Genomic DNA, 15611 nt, shown 5'->3' with positions numbered 1-15611 from the left:
ATATATATATATATACAACCAATGCTGGTGTGTTTACATCACTGTAACTTAGTGGTTTGACAGGAGAGACCAATAGAATAAGCACCAAGCTTGAGAAGAATAAGTCAAGGGGTAAATTTCTTTGACTAAAAGGCAGTGCTCCAGCATGGCCACAGTCAAATGACTGAAACAAGTAAAAGAAAGTCAGTATTGACTCGGTAATACCAAAGAATTGTTCCAAAATGTCTAACACTGTTACTGCTGTGATTTCTCATTTATGCCATTAACCAATCAATATTTAATTAAACCATTATTTTGTTTCTCTTTTACTTCTCAGGGAGCAGAAAATAGACTGGCAGGCTACGGCTACAGTTTTATTCTGGATTATTCTTCAACTAATTTCATTCCAATTAATGTTTCCAATTTCCATGACTTTTGCATTCGCCAAAAACAGTCCAGTATTTTTTGGACTCTGCTTCATACCTGCTCTAATAGAAATAATAATATTACTGACTATTATCAAAATGGAAATTCCAAAACAAAGCAAGGCTGTTCTTGAAGGTGCCATCATTGGATATTTTTCCCATTTCTTTGCAACGTTCTTTGAGAATTATTTAAATGCATTTCCTTTACATAAGAAATCTAATGTAGTGTTAATATTTATTTCACTGCAGCCTTTCCTCTCTTTAATATTGAACAAACTTTTCCTCGGAATTTTATTGCCAGCTGTACAAATCGTGGCGGTGTTGATATTAACCATCGGAGCTCTCGGCATCTTATTCATCACTGGATCTACTACACACCTGAATCAGATGGATGTTACCATGGGGCTGGCAGTGGTCGTACTTTTTATCTGCCGTAACATTGCTATGAAACACATTTATCTAGAAAACATAAATTTACACACTCGCTGCAACACCAAAATCATATCATTCCTCGTCATATCATTTCTTTTAGTGGGCATTATCGGATCAGCTTACAATCCTAGTATGAAGCTTGATTTCTTTAAGACCCTGCTAGCCACTTCTGTACATACTGTGTTTACGATTCTAATGCTGACAAATTTTCTTAAGAAATACACCACTGTCATGGTGGCTATCTTTTCTATGTTGTCTCAATTCCTCTGCCAAAATGAAGTCAAGGATATTCTACTATTATTCCGAAATGTCAAGTTGTTCCTCTTGGTGTCACTATGTGTTTGCAGTGTGGTTATTTACATCATGTCAACTTATAAATTTACAGAACAGAGTGAATTTACAGGTAATTATTATTGTTGTTTTTATCATCATCATCATCGTCATCATATTATTATCATTATTATTATTATTATTATTATTATTATCATTCAGTAGTTTTATTTTTATAACGTGCTTTCACTTCACTACCGAGCGCAGCTCTGTGCGCCTTGGGTATGTGCTGTGGTTTGCTGTGGTGCTCTTATGGTTACTCTATTGAAAGTGTTTTGCGTAGGATGTGTGCAGTGCCCAGTAGTGCAATTTTCTGTATGTTATATATATTTGTAAGTCCTGGTGTTTTTGTTATGTATTTGCCTGAATATTTTTTTATTATACCTAAGGCACCTACTATGATAGGAATTGTTTCTGTTTTTAGATTCCACATTCGAGTTACCTCTATTATTATTATTATTATTATTATTATTATTATTATTATTATTATCATCATTTATGGTTTCCTTTCATCAGCTACCTTAGTATCGGGCATCCTCCGGAGGCCAAGAGTAGCAAGGGCACTTTTGTTTTGCTATGCATGCTAAAATTATCACCACATTTATTCCATTTTAGATAGAGTAATCCTTGGTATATCAAGTGATGTATATGTATGTATGTGTGTGTGTGCATGTGTGTGTGTGTGTGGGGGGGTGTTTGTCTGTGTTGTGTTTTATCTTCTACCACCACTTGACGACCAGTCTTAGTTTGTTTAGGTCACTATAACTTAGTAGTTCAACAAAAGAAACTGATAGAATAAGTACCAGACTTACAAAAGAAAAAAATGTACGAAGGTTGACTTGTTTGACTAAGACCCTTGAAGGCTGTGCCTCATCATGACTACAGTCCAATGATTGAAAGCAGTAAAAGAAAGTAAAAGAAAATGTGTATGCTGTATATTATGTTATATGATTATCGTCAATGATTTATCACCGATGTATTATAAATGTTATTTGGATTGCTTTTTCTATGTTTTGTTATCTTTATTAAATGTTCACTTGTTTCTATTCGCAGTTCGACCAAATGATCGGTACACACGCTTGGAATTCACAGTGTTTATAGTGATTATACTTGCTCTGTTTTTCTACTTTCTTCCACTGAAAGTCAGTTCTCGTGACATAAAGAACTTCAAACACTTTGGATTCAATTCAGTTTTGCGAATATTTTAAACACCTCCACTCCAGTGAAAAAAAGAAGGGAAAAAAATGGGAAATTGGACTACATTACATTAAGGTGTTACTGAGGGAAAAAAAAAAACTATGGCAATAACGATGATGTTGATGATGATGATGATGATGATGATGATGATGATGATGATGATATATTAATACTTTCTAAATTTTGGCTCAAGGTCAGCTGTTTGATGGGAGGAAGCAAGTCAATTACATCAATACCAATACATTACTGGTACTTTATTTCATAGGCTGCCTGAAAGGGGTTGATAAAATAAAATACCAGTAAAATTGACTCCTCCTACTCATCATCATCATCATCATCATCATCTCTAATATTGGAACAAGGCCAGAAATTTGGGATGAGGATTTAGCCAGTTATAATGCACTCCCAGCCCCAAGCACATCACTGGTACTTCATTTTATTAAGTCCAGAAAAATGAAAAAAAAACAGCATTAAGCCCAGTTGTGTTTGATCTCAGATTCTGTTTTTATATCCCGTAACTTAGTGGATTGACAAATAAAGATGAAGAAAAAATAAGTACCTGTGTGAAGTACTGGGGATGGTACCATCAGCTAAAATGTCTAAAGGTGAAACTCCAGTTTGGCCACAGTTCATTGAGGGGGAAAAAGTACAAAAATAGCTTGGTATATTTATGTGTATATATCTAAAGTGTGTATAAGTGCATATAGGTGTGTGTAACAAAATATTTATATGAATGTATATGTATATATATATACAGATGTATGTATATATAAATGTATCTGTATATATGTATACACAGAGGTCTGTATATAGCAAAACATTTGTGTGTGTGTATGTGTGTGAGAAGATATCTATCTATCTATCTATCTATCTATCAATCTATCTACATGTCTGTCTGTCTGTCTGTCTGTATGTATGTATGTATGTAGGGATGGGTGTGTGGTAAGTAGCTTGCTTACCAACCACATGGTTCCAGGCTCAGCCCCACTATGTGGCATCTTGAGTAAGTGTCTTCTACAATAGCTTCGGGCTGACCAATGCCTTGAGAGTGGATTTGTTAGATGGAAACTGAAAGAAGCCCGTTGTATATATGTACATATATGGGGGGGGGGGCAACTTAACATTTCTGTAAAAGAGGCATATAGACTAAGTACCAGATTTTTAAAAAACAAGTCCTGGTGTCAATTTGTTCAACTAAACACTTTTTCAAGGTGGTACTCCAGCATGGCTGCTGTCCAATGATTGAAACAAGTAAAATAAAAAAATGAAAGATAAATGATATATATAATATATACATCCATTTTATACTCATGTACATGTGTGTGTATGAGAATAATATATACATTACAGAGAATGCCTTTTCAAAATCATTGTTATTTATTCATCTGGGCCAACATAAATTTAGGTTAATACTCTGTAGATAGTGCAGTTCACCTGGGTGTCTATTTGTCTGTGTGAGTGTATTTGTGTGTGTGTATTGGTGTGTGTGTGTGTTCTTTGCTTCACGTTTGTTTCCATCCTTATTTACCTGTCTATTCATTAGATTAATATTCTTAATAATGGAGAGGGGAGAAAAAAAAAGAAAAAAAGCAGACATCGACATTGGCTTGTAATGTCCTCATTTTCTCCTCTTTCTTTCACCTGAATATTAATTTAATGTCTGCATAAAGCATGGACAGAGAGTGGTTGATGCTGTGGTTCAGAAGTGTGCTTGGCAATCATGTTGATCTTTGGTTCAATCTAGTGCTACTCCACTTTGGTCAAATATCTTTTACTACAGTGACTGTGTTCTCTTAAGTTGGTCAATGCCAAGTGGCAAATGAAATTTGATTGATGGAAACTGTGTGGAAGCCTGCTGAATGTGTGTGTCTATATGTTCTTGCTGTTTTTTATCATAGTTTTTCTCCTTTTTTTTTTGGTTAAAATTTTTTTTTATCATTTATTCCAAGAATTTCTTCTCATATTTAATTTTATTATTTATTTCCCATAATTTCACTCTGGCTCATTTTCCAGTTGTGTCTTTGACTAATTGATCTTCCAGAGGGTAACATTATGGAATTTGGAACTCGTATGCTGGTACCATACAATCTTTTGATATGTGGGTGTTTGATGATAACATACAATGTGTTTGTGTAAGTATGTGCATACATACATACATATACATACATACATACAGACAGACAGATAGACAAACTAACAGACAGATAGATAGATGTATATATGCATGTAAAGCTAGCTAGATGTATGTATGTATGTATGTATGTATGTATGTATATATATATATATATCTGCATGCACACACAAACACAGAAATGGAGGGTCAAAATGCATGTCACAAAAGGATTTTTATATTTTTTATATCTATTTATACAGTTTGTATATATATATATATATATATATATATATATATATATTTTGAAATCAAAAAAATTAATAAAAATTACTGAGGTTGATTTATTTCTAGTGGTTTGTTATTTATTTTTCTTCTTAACCCTTTTGTTACCATATTTCTGTTGAGATGTTCTGTGCTTCTTTAATTCAAAACTTATGAAAACAAGACATTTGTACTACAGAGCCAGAGGTGGTTTCAGCTGGGTTGGTATCGAAAGGGTTAAGAATTGTTTCTCTATTATATATTTTAACCCCTTTGTTACCATATTTCTGTTGAGATGCTCTGTGTTTCTTTCAATTAATTTTAAATATAACAAAGAATTTAGTAAAATAATTTAGTTAACATTAAGCAAGTGTTAGGAACATAAATTGTGATTAAGGTTTGGTGGAAGATTTTAATTCAGAACTTTTGTACTACATAGCCAGAAGCAGTTTCAGCCAGGTTGGTATCAAAAGGTTAAACTAATTGTGAAAATAGTATCATACAATGAAATCTTATTTATTTTTGTTCATTCATTATTTGGATGAACTGGCAAAACCCATCAGGGCATCAAACAAAATGAGGTTTACTTTGCCTTTCATGGGGGTTGATAAATTAAGTACCAGTGAAACACTGGGGTCGATGCAACTGACTAGTCCCCTCCCGCCAGATTTGAGGCCTTGCGCCTCCAGAAGAAAGGATTATCATTATTAAAGGCGGCAGGAGCTGGTAGAGTCGTAAGAATGCCGGGCAAAATGGTTAGTAGTATTTTATCTGTTGCTACATTCTGAGTTCAAATTCTGCCAAGGTCGACTTTGCCTTTCATCCTTTCAGGGTCAATAAATTAAGTATCATTTTTAACATTGGGGTCGATGTAATTGCCTATGCTCACCCCTGCCTAAATTTCAGACCTTGTGCATCCAGAAGAAAGGATTATTATTACTAAGGGGGTGAGCCGGCACAATTGTTAGCACACTGGACGTATATACACACTGGATGTATATACACACTGACATTACCAATCCAGCGAAGCATGTTAGCTTCATTTCTTTCAAGCCTTTACAAATCTTCTGTAGTCAAAAGCCATGTTTCGCACCTGTACATACACAGGTATCATGCAATCTGCCTTACACTCTGAAGGTGTGGCCCTTACTTACCGACAAAGGTAGAAGCTCTCTGAAATTTACCCAGCCTCTTACCCCCTCTTATCCTAGTAACTACTCTCAGAACTCCCCCCACCCACCGACTTCTAATTTGGTCTCCTAGGTAACAGAAGCTGTCTACTACTTTTAACGATCCACCTGAGCATTTGAGAGAGTCTGTTGTCTGCGTATTTTTAATGCTTATTGTTCCTGCCCATTTTGCCACAAACAAAGACTATATTCTCCGTTAACCTTACTTTGATAGCATTGCACCTCTTGTATGTCCAGAGACTGTACTGGGTACAACGTATGAAGTTTCTGCCAATTCCCTTCTTGCATATCATGTGTGTGTGTCTATCTTTGTGTCTGTATGTCACCCCTACCACCACCACCACCACCACCACAGCTTGACAACTGGTGTTGGTTTGTTTACATCTCCATAACTGAGCTGTTTGGCAAAAAAGACTGATAGAATAAGTACTAAGATTTAAAAAAAAAAAAGCACTAGGGTTGATTCATACGACTACAAATTCCTCGAGGTGATGCCCCAGCATGGCCGCAGTCTAATGACTGAAACAAGTAAAAGAATAATAAAAAAAAAGAATAATACAAAGGTAATAATTTATTTTTATCTTTTTTTTTTTTATTAATTACAAAAGTGAAAATAAGAACAAAACTGGTTTTTTTAGATGAAATTTTATAATAATAATTATCAAATAAAAACAAATTATTAATTATTATCAACATATCTTTTGTCAAATTTTGAAATTTAACAGCAGACAAAATAGAAATATTATATACAAATATACATATGCATACACGTGTGCATATATAATCAGTAGATCAGGTTTCACTTCCTGAACTGGATAATGATGTATGCGTTCTTGAGCAAGACGCATCACTTCAATTTTCCAGTTCACTCAACTGTAAAAATTGACACCCATTGAGCCGGGGTGGAGAATGTTGTGATCTCAGGTACTTAATATGCCATAGAAACTGAATATGTCTAGGAGACCTAGACAGTACAAATAAAAAAATATATATGTCATATATATTTTTTCTTATCTCTTGCAAGATACTTGGTGACCCTGTCAGTACAGGTACCACTTAAAGAGCACCCAGTCCACACTGTAAAGTGGTTGGTGTTCGGAAGGGCATCCAGCTGTAGAAACCTTCCCAAAGCTGACTTCGTCAGTGCTTGTGCTATGTCAAAAAGCACTAAGTCCACTCTGCTGAGTGGATGGTGTTAGGAAGGGCATCCAGCTATAAAAATCCCACCAAAACAGTTATAGAAGTCTGGTGCTGGCTTCTGCCTGGCCAGATCTTGTGAAACTGTCTCACCCATGCTAGCATGGAAGACAAACGTTAAGCAATGACGATGATGATGATGTATGTAAAGTGGTTGGTGTTAGGAAGGACACCCATGCCAAAGCAGACCTCATTGTTGCTGGTGCCAGATAAAAAAGCACCCAGTCCACTCTACAAGGGGGTGCTGAAAAATTCCTGGTTTCAAGGGTGTTGTGAAAAGCCTGGTTGAAGGCTCAACCTTGTGAGTTCTTTTACAGGGCTTAGAAAAGCTGAAGGACCACTGCAATAAGTGTGTGTATCTGAGAGGGGAATATGTTGAATAAAATCATAATTAACTGATCCTCTGGAATTTTCTTTTATCCAAAGCCAGAAACTCTTCAGCAACCTCTTATAGTGTAGTTGGTGTTAGGAAGGGCATCCAGCAGTGAATACCATGCCAAAGCAGACTTCGCTATTGCTGATGCCACGTAAAAAGCACTCAGTCCACATTGTAAAGTGGTTGATGCTAGGAAGGTCAAGCCTCTGTAGAAAACATACCAAAACAGAGAGTGGAGCTTGGCCCAGTGCTCTGGTTTAGCAGCTCCCATCAGACTGTTCAACCCATGTTAGCATGGAAGATGACTATTAAATGATGATGATGATGTGTGTGTATGTGTGTGTGTGTTGTGGTGGTGGTGGGGACGTAGCAAATGCTTGAAAAACAGAGTTAAAAATAATCAAGAAACGAGACAACAAATTCCTTCGACAATCTTATTAATGGATTTGTGCCTGTGATGTCAACAATGACGTAGGAGTTTGATTGGGTTACATCAACTGTAACATAATTTGAAAGAGTCTACCCTGTGTTGTTATTGCAAACACAAATGTATCGAAGTAAAGAAAAGAAAGGTACCTACAAGTGGTGAATGGGTGATGATGTCATAGGGTGTGGTACCTCTCTGAACAAACAACAACGGTGTGTGTGTATAAATAAAAGAAAATTTAATTTACAAGCTTTCAATACATAATAGGACACTGACCTAAAATGAACTTTGTTAACAAGTCTGTGTGTACAATATGCATATATATATATATATAGATATAATATAAATGCTAGGAGTAGATATGAGATGTTGATCTTAGCCATATATGTACAGAGAGTAAATCAAGTTGAGTGGGACTTCATAAGTTTGCGTGTGTGTGTGAGTAAAGCTAACATAGCGGTCACTTGCAAGCCAATATATTTTTAGTAACACATACTATGTTTTCACTTATTGTTTTTAGGAGCTTGTGCACCCAGACATAAACCCTCTCTCTCCTCCCACCCCTCGATACTGTAGGACACCTAGAATGTAATAGTTGAAGGGACAGTGGGGAGGGCCACATTAGTCAGTAGGTACTTGTTTTCAAATGAATAGTCTGGAGCAATTTGTGAAATGAAGTGTCATGTTCAAGGTTACAACATGCTGCCCAATCTGGGAACTGAACCCACAACATTATGAATAGGAGCCCGACACCTTAACCACGAGGCCACATATCTTCACACACACACAAGAAGGTCCTAAAAAGTTCATGGCTTTGGATAAAAGAAAATACAGAAGATCAGTTAATTATGATTTTATTCAACATATTCCTCTCTCAGATTCACACACTTAGTGCAGTGGTCCTTCAGTATTTCTAAGCCCTGTGAAAGAACTTGGAAGGCTGGGCTTCCAACCAAGCCCTTTGTGATATTCTTAAAGCCAGGAACTTTCCAGCACCCACCTCATATATACACGTATGTATATGATGGTGTACAGTGGTTGTAGTCATAAAGTGTGCTACTGAAATGAACCGAAATTACCAGGGTACTTGTATGCAGAATATATATTCACCCTGAGTTAGCCCTTTTAATACTAACTTACCCAAGACTGCTGTTGGTTTTAAGACATAGAATTCTGGTTTTTAAAGGGATTAAATTAAAACCTTCTTCGAGAAAATTTCATGTTATGTTTCAAACACCAGCTAAATGATAAGAAAGTTATACTAAATTTTCGTAGCTAATTTAACATGGCTGTCTGTTTGAGCGGACTCTACTGCGATTCTTAAACCCCAAGAGGTCATCTCCTCTAGCTGGTTAACAATGCACAGCTGCATAAATTAAAATTGTGAGCAAACCCCTACCATCTCCGAGCAACAACCAGTAGACCAGTCCAGGTTTCGGGCTGTTTCTGTCACTCCTCAGTACAGGACACCGCATCACTAGGAAATGGTAGGGGTTCGCTCTCCTGCTCACAATTTTATCAGATGCAGCTGATAAATTTTGCCCTCTGGAGGTTAAAAAATCACAGCAGAGTCCGCTCGAATGGACAGCCATATTAAAGTGGCTACAAATATTACTTGTCAGTACGTTATACTAAATTCTTAGTTATTTTCAAAATTAATTGAAACAATTGATAACAAAAGGGTTAAAGTGATTAAAGAATCTTCCATAAAAAATTCTTGTTAATTTATGTTTCAAACGCCAGCTTAATGAGGAAGTTATTTTACAAAATTCTTCATTGCTTCCAAACTTTATTAAAATGAAGGCAGAGTATTTCAACAGAAATATGGTAACAAGACAGATAAACCAGTTATTTTTGAGCAAAACATTTTAAGATTTAAAAACAGAATGTGATTGAATTATTATATGACACAGAGCAAAGAAAAGATATTATTATGCATTAAAAACTCTGTCTTTGGTGGTTGTACAGCACTGAAGAACATTGAACAAAAACAAAGCATCTCCCAAGTGGTTGTTTAATGTGCTAGAAATAACAACCAAAAGTCACACAAATCACAGCCAACCATTTAACAAAAAAAGCATAGATACATTGAGTAATGTCAGTCCTAGATACACTATGCCTATTATATGATGGGACAGTCATGGAGGGAACAGGGTAACTTTAAGCATTAGGCCAACTTGACAGGACTGACTTAGGTTAAAAGAACAAAGGGAATCAATTTCCAGGCCTCTCTAGGGTACCACTACAGCCCCTGTACGTCTAACACACGCAGAAAATAAGCCAACCAGAAGGTTTGTATGTGGTAGCTACAGCTGCTAGAAATAGCAGGATAATCTCCATCAAATTATATTCTATTGTATTACAAGGGGAAGGACACATTAGATAATATAGTCCTAGAGAGTCATGGTTGGAATGCATTTGAGCGTGAGGTTTTTTTGATCAGGGTTAACCCAGGGGTGGGGGACATTAAGAAATAACTTACTGAGGGCACTTCATATAGGACATGGGTTGGTTATCTATGTTTTCATGATGAGACACAGACAACAGATAATACTGCACAGCATTATCACTTCAGCAGATAAGGCATGGATAGATTTTACATCAAGTAGAGGTTGTTGTTGATAATGGTGACTTATCAAGGCTAAACACACACAACCATCATCATCCATATATGTTAATATATGCACGCATCCAGATATGTGTGTGTTTGTATGTATATACATGTGCATGGGTGTACATGTACTTGTAAAGACACACACACACACACACACACATATATGTGTGTGTGTATAACCATAGGTAATTATACACTAAGAGGAAAACCACCAAATGGTATATGGTTATACACACACATATATATATATATATAAAAATAAGTTACAGCCTATGGACAATTCTTTATGTATGCTGGCCACTGGTATAAATTATTTTTAATAATTTTTACCCTTATATATATATATATATATATCTATATATATATATATATATATATATCGTCGTCGTTCGTCATCGTTTAACGTCCGCTTTCCATGCTAGCATGGGCTGGACGATTTGACTGAGGACTGGTGAAACCAGATGGCTACACCAGGCTCCAATCTGATTTGGCATAGTTTCTACAGCTGGTTGCCCTTCCTAACGCCAACCACTCAGAGAGTGTAGTGGGTGCTTTTACATGTCACATATATATATATATATATACATATACACATACACACACACATTTCATTATATCAAAAGCATAATGAGATATATATATATATATATGCCTATATAGTTATATCTACAGAGTCCACTAAAAAAAATGTATACACACTTCAGGAAAGGGGAAAAAAAATCATCATTATCATTTAACGTCCATTGTCCATGTTGGCATGGATTGGATGGTTTGACTGAGGACTGGTAAGCTGGAAGGCTGCACCAGACTCCAGTCTGATTTGGCATGGTTTTCTACGGCTGGATGCCCTTCCTAATGCCAACCAAGATCAATAAAAATCTGTATAAATATTTTAATCAGTGTTACAGCGATTTGATAAAACATTGAAAGCAGCATCTATATTTATAGAGGTATAAAATGGCGAGCTGGCAAAATTGTTAGCACAGCGGCTGAAATGCTTGGCGGCATTTCATCTGTCTCCATGTTCTGAGTTCAAATTCCCCAGAGGTCGACTTTGCTTTTCATCCTTTCGGGGTCAATAAATTAAGTACTAGTTGTGTAATGGGGTCAATCTAATCGACTGACCCCATCCCCAAAATTTTCGTGCCTTGTGGCTAGAGTAGAAAAGTATATTTATAGAGGTATGTATACAAGCTAAATATTTATACAGATTTTTCGTTTCCTGAAGTGTGTATACATTTTTTGGGCAGACTCTGTCTGTCTGAATGTATGTATGTATGTATGTCTGTATGTATGTATGTTTGTATGTGTGTATCAAATTGTTGGATCAAGTAATGAAAATAACAGAGAGAGTTATGCCCCAACTAATTAGGGAGAGAGTTAGTTTAGACAAGATGAGTCTGTCAGTGTGTGCATGTGTATGTGTGCATGCACACGTGTATGTGTGTGAATGTGTGTACATGCATGCAGATGTGTATTTGTGAATGTGTGTGCACGTGTATGTGTATGCACGTATGTATGTGTGAATGTGAGTGCATGTGTATTTGTGCATGCACGTGTGTGAGTGCATGTGTGTGTGTATGCGCATGCACATGAGTGAGTGTATGCCCCTGTCCCTAGTGCCAGAGAGTATTGATGCCAAAAGAGGTTCCCTGTTCTCTTGGTCATGCCAAACTCATCAGCTTCCAAACAGCTGAGAGCCTTTTCTCTCAGACCAAATCCGGCAGTGTACAAGTTGTCTTGATGAAGAAAGAGAACGAATCAATTTAACGCAAGCGATTGAGTGAAGTTGCAGGGATTAAAAGCTGTGTATGTGTGTGTATGTGTGTGAGTGAATGAAAGTGTGTGGGAAGTAATGTCAAAGAGGTGAACCAAACACACAGTTCAAACATCAAGTGTTTTAGAGCTGAGAGATATTGAGAAATCACAACTTGATGCCCACACTGGCACCCTCTAGCTGTTTTGGGCCAGATCAAAAATACGTAGGAGACACACACACACACACACACACACACACACACACACACATACACAACACTACAAGGCAAAGCAATAAAAAAAAAGCATGTGCTAAGAATAAAACCTGCATTCTTCAGCCAAGTCTGGTCTGTGACAGAGGCTTCATACCAGAGATTGTGAGGTTAGTAACCAAAGAATTTGTGGATGAAAATGAACATGACTAGCCAATCCCAGTTTCAACTACCAAATCATAAGCAATCAAACAAGCAAGCATGTAATGGGGGCACAGATGTGTGTGTGTGTGATTGGGTCTGCAAGCATGTAAAAATGGAGGCATTTATCAAATGGTATCTTTTTTGGTAAATTTTGCGTTCAACCATACAATATTCCTGCAAACGGAACTTGTTTTTCCACAGTATTGATTCTTAAAGATAAATAGCAACCTCAGTGGTGGGTGAGAGGTGGAGGACAAGGATCGATTGGCAGGGAGGCAGGGAGATGAGTCGACCAATGTTAGACTCTTGTCTCTCGGTCTTGCCCGTTGGAAGGATTAGATGTAACAGTGTAAGTTGAGGTGGGTGTTTGAATCTTTAGTTTTTCTGCAGATGAAGCAATGAAGGTCCGGTTCTGTTGAGAGAGAGAGAGAGCAAAAAAAAAAAAAAAAAAGAATCAAAATTAAAATGTGACAAAAATGAAACAAAAAACGTTAATAAACATAAGTAAATAAATGATATGAACAGGTGTGTGTATGGCTGTATGGTTAAGGAATGCACTTTGCAACAATGTGGTCTGAAGTTCAATCCCACAGTGTGAAGCCTTGTCTTATGAATGTATTTCAACAGACTGAGGTTGTATGGAAGTTTAATAATTGCATGTGTGTGTGTGGACTTTTAAGCTTGCTCCTGTTGAGGGCAATTTGGGCCTGCAACCCCGCAAAAGAGAAATAATAATAAAACGTTTATTGGTACCCTAACAATATGGTATTACTTTCAATTCAGTTCAAGTGAAAAACTTGTTAATTTCACAAATTTTTGGAGTTCTTTTAGAATTCAAATTCTCAACTGTTAACACAACAAATCCTCATCAAGACTGGATTCCAATGCTGGATATTCAAGAATCAAATGAAGGGCAAATTTTCCATCTTGGGATCATCAGCCTGGTCCACCAGTCCTCAGTCAAATCGTCCAACCCATGCTAGCATGGAAAGTGGATGATGATAATTAATAATAATAAAATGACATCAAAAGAACAAGACCTTGATATTATGCAAAGAGAGGAATTTATACATATATCTATATATATATATGAAAAACAAAAAAAAAACCGTTGAATAAAAGGGAAGTTACTCTGATAGGCATGAAAAAATATAAAAGATATAAAATGTAATAAATAAAAAAATAACACACAACCAGCTTTTACGAATGTAGAAGGTTTCTATCTATTGTGAGAATGTGGTTGATTGTATTTTTTTTTATTTTTTACATTTCATATCTTTTATATTTTTGTCCCTTTTATTCAACATTTTTTTTTTTCTTCATAGCGTTTATCGTCAAAAATAGCCAATGAAAATGCCTCGAAGCTCTAAGCTCCGGCATTTGAAACTCTGAGTTCTATTATGACAACTTACTGATTGTCCTATACTATATATATATATATATATATATCATTAACTACATATACTTAACATCTATGCTTTGTGTATTTGATGGTGGGCTGCTACTGGCATGGTGGAGTATACTTTCTCAATGTACCAGGTGTTAAAACACCTCAGAGGCATGGACAGGTGAGATAACTCACCTGCAATCTCATCTAGGAGTGATGGACATCAACGTCTCGCAATCTTTGTGGCTTGTCAACATCATGTACGGTAAGCGAAACGAAAAGGTAACTCTGGTAACTTTTGAAGCATGTTACATCACCGGATTAGGCTTATTGCGTTGTGCGTTGCATCTGACGTTACTACATTGCCCGACACCCACAAGGGAGCAGTGTAGAACGAAGCCGAAATGATTGTCATGCTGATAAAGCTTCTAGTTACGATCTGTCTTCTGTATCAATCATTCAATCATTCAATGTGTGTGCGCGTGTAAGTGTACGTATGAATGTGTGTCTTTTATATCTGAGTGTTCTTCTCCTTGTTCAGTCTGATTCTAGTTCTATTCTGAGTAGAGAGAGAGAGAGAGAGAGAGAGAGAGAGAGAGAGTGTGTGTGTGTGTTCCTATTTCAACAGCCCCACCTACACAGAAATTATCAGTTTGAAAACCACTTTTAAATGAGGAAACTCACAGAAGAGTCACGATTTGTAAACATTGAATGAATGGTTAACAAACATCTGATTATTAAAGTGGATAAAATTATCAGAGAAGCCATTTCTAGTCATTTTTTTCCAAATATATATATATACGTGTGTGTGTGTGTTTCTATACGCAGGCATAGATGTGTGGTAAGAGCCTGAACCTATGAATAAATATGTAAATATATAATAAGCACAGGCATGGCTGTGTGGTAAGAAGCTTGCTTCGCAACCACATGGTTCTGGGTTCAGTCCCACTGTGCAACATCTTGAGCAAGTGTCTTTTACTATAGCCTTGGGCTCACCAAAGCCTTGAGTGGATTTGGTAGACAGAAACTGAAAGAAGCCCATTGTTTACACATTGTTTAATATATACATACAGGGTGGCTCAAAATAAAAAGAAAGAAAGTAAAAAAAGGTATTTACCAAAGGGCTGTACCATGCGTTTTCTTCTTCATCTTTTAAGCGTTGCTGGTTGTCCTGTAATAGAATGAATGGTGGGGGAAAATAATGCCATAGTATTAGTGAGGGAGGAGGAAGAAAGAAGACAAGGAGAAAGAAGGGGAGGAGGAAGAGAAGAAAGACAGGAGGAAGGGAAAGGCAGAGAAAGAAGTGGAAGGAACCCAAGAACAACAACAACAACAACAAGATGCAGAAAAAATAGGAAGAAAGACAAAAGAACAAAAACAATAGTAACAACAGAAGCAGCAGCAACAACAATATACAGATTGGAGCCTGGTGCAGCCTACTGGCTTGCCGGACCTCAGTCAAACCGTCCAACCCATGTCAGCATGGAAAGCAGACATTAAATGATGATG

General features: G+C 36.6%; 1 protein-coding gene across 1 annotated transcript in view; it reads left to right on the top strand.

The window, feature by feature from the left end:
• LOC106881517 (uncharacterized) overlaps nucleotides 1–4826 on the top strand; it is a 6017-nt gene extending 1191 nt beyond the window's left edge. Inside the window, exons 2-3 of the mRNA XM_014931933.2 lie at nucleotides 317–1239; nucleotides 2220–4826. Coding sequence (XP_014787419.1) covers nucleotides 317–1239; nucleotides 2220–2374 — 1078 coding nt within the window. The 3' untranslated portion in view covers nucleotides 2375–4826. The remainder of the gene's footprint in view (nucleotides 1–316; nucleotides 1240–2219) is intronic.
• Nucleotides 4827–15611: the final 10785 nt, after the last annotated feature.

This window comes from Octopus bimaculoides, chromosome 18 (genome assembly GCF_001194135.2).
Source record: "Octopus bimaculoides isolate UCB-OBI-ISO-001 chromosome 18, ASM119413v2, whole genome shotgun sequence".
NCBI classification, from domain to species: domain Eukaryota; kingdom Metazoa; phylum Mollusca; class Cephalopoda; order Octopoda; family Octopodidae; genus Octopus; species Octopus bimaculoides.
This window is presented reverse-complemented; position numbering and strand designations above follow the sequence as displayed.